General features: G+C 29.5%; 1 protein-coding gene across 1 annotated transcript; it reads right to left on the reverse strand.

Moving 5' to 3' along the window:
* Positions 1-2,155: 2,155 nt before the first annotated feature.
* LOC108743140 (glycerophosphodiester phosphodiesterase 1) lies at positions 2,156-3,394 on the reverse strand. Its single transcript, XM_018478604.1, has 5 exons — positions 3,020-3,394; positions 2,781-2,956; positions 2,618-2,723; positions 2,470-2,562; positions 2,156-2,416 (listed from the first exon to the last, which is right to left on the reverse strand). Exons 1-5 carry the CDS (start codon positions 3,317-3,319, stop codon positions 2,183-2,185), a joined length of 909 nt encoding a protein of 302 aa, XP_018334106.1. The 5' UTR covers positions 3,320-3,394; the 3' UTR covers positions 2,156-2,182.
* Between the last annotated feature and the right edge of the window lie 2,606 nt (positions 3,395-6,000).

Genomic DNA, 6,000 nt, shown 5'->3' on the forward strand with positions numbered 1-6,000 from the left:
AAAAAGGGAGAATAAAGAGTGACGAAACATGGAAAATAAAAAATTTATAACTTGTACAATATGTTGTTTCCATTTCACGCGTGAAATTAAAAAGTTGTATCAACAATACTATTATTTATTAATCTACCGATTTCATTATTTTATGACGATCTAGTCAAGGACAAAAAGAGTTTTTTTATATTAATTACTTTCTGAATTACAATACTCATTAAGTAGGTACAATTATTATTAATACTGAATTGCTGCTCAATTGTTCATTTAAAAAGTGTAACTGGGCCATTAACAATAAAATTAGTAAATTATTAATATTATAGCAAGAAAAACGTTTAATAATAATTATTGTAAGCTAAACTGGGTATTTATTGAGAAGTATTATATTTTATTTTCAAGTAAAAAGTCCCACTGAGTATGCAACCAAATTATCACAACTGTTAAACAATAGAATTCAACTGGCATCATGCAATTAATCAAATAACAATTACTGTAATTAAATCGTTATCAAATACAATAATATGTATAGAAAAAGTGATATAACATAACTGTAAATTAAAATTAAATCAATTAAAATACCTAAAACTGTTTACTTAGGTAACTGTAAACTACCTGTCAAGAATACAGAAAAATTTATAATAAATCTCACGATCATTCTATGAAGCCAATACGTATAGTATTCGTTTTTAATTAAAGTAAATCAAAAATGAAATAAAGGGACGTAAAGGATAGGGTCGTTAACAGTATGACAATGGCCTTTGTAACAGGTAATTATATCAGTTCTGTTCATCATCAATGTCATGAAAACTAGAGCAACCTACATCATTTACGGTTTTTATTTTTTATCGTTCCTAATCCTTTTTAAGCTGAACTATTAAATCGTAGTATTTAATATTCCTCTTACTATTAAAGATTTCTACTTTTTAAATGTAAACTAGCGACCCGCCCCAGCTTCGCACGGGTGCAATGCTGATACTAAATATATTACAGAATGTCTTTATATACAACAGTCACAGCTTTTTTGTCATTAAACAATACAAACCGGTTGGTACCGCCGCAACCGCTATGTCCCCGCATTTTAAATCTGTAATATCTTCGAAAATATTCATTTAAATTACATGCCGTAAAGGGCCATATTGATCTATATTGAATGCACAATGTATTTAAAAGTACTTAATTGGATAAGGATTAATGCTGTATTGCTTAAAATCGCTTCGTAAATAAGCCATTATTTCTCGTAAAAAGTAAAGGATACAAAATGGTTATTGTGGGTTATCCCTAACAGATAGACATATACCGTCCTGGACTTTTTTGTACACCTTTTTAAGGTATACAATACTGTAGTACATTATTTTGATCTATCTCGTAGGGTTCAACCAGCGTTTGCAATCTAAGCGCAAAAAATACGTTTATTTACGACATCACATTACAAACCTCTAAAATTATCAGTGTTTCTCTACTATATCATGTATGTATTATACATATAAACCTTCCTCTTGAATTACTCTATCGCATCAAAATCTGCTGCGTAGTTTTAAAGATCTAAGTATACATATGGACAGACAGCGGGAAGCGACATTGTTTTATACTATGTAGTGAAGCATCGTCATCATATTAAAGAGATTTTATAATTTTTACTTTTGTAAATAGTTCTAATAGGGATTTTAGAATTATTGTATTTAATAAATAACAGTATTACCTACTATATTATTAGCGCATAACTTTTTACAGAGTAGTCCGACTTTGATCATACTTTTTTATTTGATAAGGTACGCCTCTAAGTTGGTCTATTTAAATTAAAAATAAATCCACCCTTAAGGGTAGAAAAATTGGGTGTTCACCAATTGAATTTTTACNTTATCCATGAAATAAACTAAGCAAAAAGTAAAATAAATTAGTTCTCAAATAAGTGAAATTGAAGGGCGATGTTTATAAGCTGTGTAATTACTGTAACATTCATTAATATAAACAAATCGACGTTTTTTTATTCACACTATCGAGTGTCTACTGTATTTGTATGTTTTGTCTCATTCTTGGAAATAAAGAAACATAAATAGTAAAAATGAAGACATAGGTAAATCAAAATAACAGATAAAGCAAAACAACTAAACTAAGATAAATAATAATTATACATATGTATTTATGAAAACAACAGAATTTCGCAAATAAAAAATTACAATAATAAATATACTTACGGGTTTATAACGTCCTTATGGAGCAATATTAAGGATAGGCCCAAAAAGTAATAAGTGATATTAAACAATAACCAGTCGTGTAGGTAATCACAAATTAAAAGTAAATAATATTTGTACCATTGTTCAGCCCTTCTTAGACCTTTTTCAGTGAATGCTGAATAACTAGTAGATGAAAATATAAAAGGTCTCCAAGCTAACGAACACACTATTTTTGGATTCTTTCGTCTAATCTGAAAATTCAATTTTTAATTATAACTGGAAAAAATGTTATCTGTTTATTTACCAAGTATATAACATTAGGAAAAAATGAAGATACAACAGCATTAGTATAAAGCTTAGGATACTTTTCATACATCTGTAATATTATGTCAACCATCTGAAATTTTAATAATTATGTAAGTATTGTTTTAATCATTCACATTATACCTTACCTTTAAATTATTTTCTTTAATATCAATAAACATCTTTTGCTTGGAATTTAGTAACTGTTGAATTGTTTCTTCTAATGTAGGTACTTTACAATTTGGGTATCGGTCTCTAAAAGTACAAGTTGCATTGTAAAAACATGAAACATGTAATAAATAAATCACTCACCTGAATGGATGCTTTACAGAAATATCTACTTTTTGGAGTTCTTGCCATGTCATTCCAGATATTTCTTTATCTATATCAGCCATTCTTTCTAATGTAGAATCATGAAATACAACAGGAACATTATCTTTTGTCAAGGACACATCAAACTCAATAAAAAAGCAGTCCTTTTCAGCACACTGGAAATAAGGAAGACTGATAATGTTACTAAATCCTATAACTAAAATTCAAGACATTTGTACCACTTTAAAGGCAATAAGAGTGTTTTCTGGTACATCTAAAGCTGCACCTCGATGTGCTGCCACTTTCATTAATAACTGCTGTCCATTTTCCTTTTCATTTCTTAAATCTTCACCGACTATCAATTCAACTGTTTCTTTGTCAGGGGCAGGAACTCGGAAAACAAATATTAGGAGAGTTAGTAAAGCAGAAAGGAGTACCCCAAAAGGCAAAAAATAGCATGTGGCTTCCAATATCACCGACAAACTACCATACACAAAAATGGTAAAAAGGATACATGGTTTAAATATACTTAAAATCATTTTTCCTATTTTTATAATTACAGGAATTTGAAAATAAACATTTATCAAAACAAAACGTCAAAAGTTGCCATCATAGATAATAGATCTACAAAGGGTTGCCATGTTTTCTATATCTATAGAAAACCACCATAAAACTGCATAAAGCTATGAGAATGAGTCAACCTTCATCCATAATTCCCAAATGTTCAGTTTTTATTAAACTTAATACAAAAATATTTACAAATAATCACATTTAATTTTTAAATAAAGTTGTACTATTTATATGTACTTGATAAAGGTAAATTATTAAAATGGAACATAGATATTAAATCTATTTTAAATTTCTATAAAACTAAAAAAATGGCTTCCATTACTTGTATATTTCTATGAATTATTGGCCGGGGAAGTTTAAAAATTCAAAATAGTAACGTGTATCAAGAAAATTGTTCATCGATATTGATTAACACATAAATTTATGTGTATATCCTAACCAAATCGATTAAAATTAGAAATTTGCTAATTAAATACTTGACAGTAATTATAAAGCACTTCTATTTTTAAATATAGTGTTATATTTTATTTGAATCTCACTACACACATGTCGAACATTATTATTCATAGTCTATTTAAATATCTTTTTATAATGTTGACTTTTGTCTTTTCTTAATTAAATATTATTATATTAAAACAAATTGGTCCAAACTATTAGCTGCATATTGAATACACAATAAAAATGTTTTTTTCCGTGAACTATAGTGAACTTATTAGCCGATTCATTTAATTATTTGTGTTTTTCTTAAACAATTATTTCACTACATATACAGGGTGATCTGTGAACAGCGAAGTAGCGGTAATCAACGAATAAAAAAATGATGAAAGGAAAGGAAATAAATTGCATACAACAAGACCGTACTAATCCATTATTTATTGGGCTGGCAAATTGTTTAACCACAACATAGCAGGCCAAACAGTTACGTTAATATAATTTATTTACATAAAACAGTACAATAAGCACTACTGCACAACGCCGACTGCAATGTGACAAATAGTGCCAACATTGGATTAAAAAGATGTATGACGAGGGGTCCTTACTGTGCTTGTCTTCAAAGGTTCTCATTTTCACAGCTTCTCAATCGCATTTATTATTTTTACATAAAAAAAAAAACCTGAAGAAATGAGACCGAAACGCGACAAGCACGCAGAACGATACATGACACCGGGCTATAATCATTATTAATCCATAATATGACAAGAAAACAGGTACGTCTAAAATATTTACACGATGAAAAAGGTATATTTATAGGATAGGCGAAAATATTGTTCGTTAAAAATGCACAATTCGAACTCTTCGCACATGTCCCTGTGTGATGTAACCGTTTACGTCACTCTAAAAGAAAGCACATCTCAAACAAACGAAAATTTTTTTAAAAAATATCATGCACGAATTAAGCTTTTTCTGTAGTTCTAAAAGGAAAAACTCACATTTCATTTGAACACCTAACATACGTATTAAGTACATAAAAAAAATCTAGTGTATTTTATTATCTCCAGTTTCTCCGACCCTCTAGTGCAAGACAGGAGAGTATGGCGGAAGTACATTCAAAATATCTATCCCTCGCGTTATATGCAACAGAATTTCGCAAATAAAAAATTACAATAATTAAACGTACCGTACAAAATGTGAAAAAGCGTTTGATTTTTTTTTTTAGATTTTAAACGCTAACATTTGGCAAACTAAACTATGAAAAATTCCGGACATTACAAAAAAATACGAAAACTAGTACATAGCTGTTATTGTAGAGGGTGAAGCAATTCAGGAAAAATTAAATGTGGAGGTTGGAATAAAATTGACGACGTAATTTTTTTTTGGGAACTGTCTAGTGACGTTATCCAAATACAAATTAATTTTGGCAATCTGCTTTAAACTTTAGGAGCCGACATAAAATACGCCACTCAGAATTTCCCTTTTTTGGAGTCCTCCCTTCCCCTTCCCTTGAAATTCAACGAAAAAAATTCAAATCATCATGACACCACACATATGTTTATTTACTAAAGAATAACTTTTAATCGTAATGAAAAGTTTTATAAACTGCCTAGCCTAATTGTAATAATGTTGTTAAACTGCAAAAGCCACATCTTCTTAGCCCCCCCCCTTCTACTTATCATATCTCGTCTCTCCCTTACTTGTGAACGTATTTTATGAACAGCCCCTTAAAAATATATAACTACCAACAAAATTTTGCAACCCTTTCATTGATGATGATGACAATCATAATCCCGAGGTCAAATTTATTTCAACACCTAAGAAGACATTAATATTGTTTTATCCTGTACACTGTAGATAAATTCTCACAGTCTTCGTTTTACTGTTTCTTTTTGGAGGTGCATATATTAATTATTAATAAATCGAGAAAAAATACATTAGGTCCTAACAATATGTTCCCACCCATTTCGGTCGATAATTAAAAAACAAAAATGTACATTTATTGTCGTTACAAATGTCACTTATAAACATGACTAGAAAAAAAAAACTATTCTACGACTCTGTATGTGTTTCTGTTGTGTACGAGTGGCGTGTGTATGCGTGTAAATGTAAACCTGTGGTGTCGGTTGATGCATGTACGTGTAGGAGTTTGCGTGTCTATCGTCTCTCGAATACGCAAACCATTTATATAATATTTATATATATATTATAACTAAAT

Source organism: Agrilus planipennis, unplaced genomic scaffold (genome assembly GCF_000699045.2).
Source record: "Agrilus planipennis isolate EAB-ADULT unplaced genomic scaffold, Apla_2.0 scaffold19, whole genome shotgun sequence".
NCBI lineage: Eukaryota > Metazoa > Arthropoda > Insecta > Coleoptera > Buprestidae > Agrilus > Agrilus planipennis.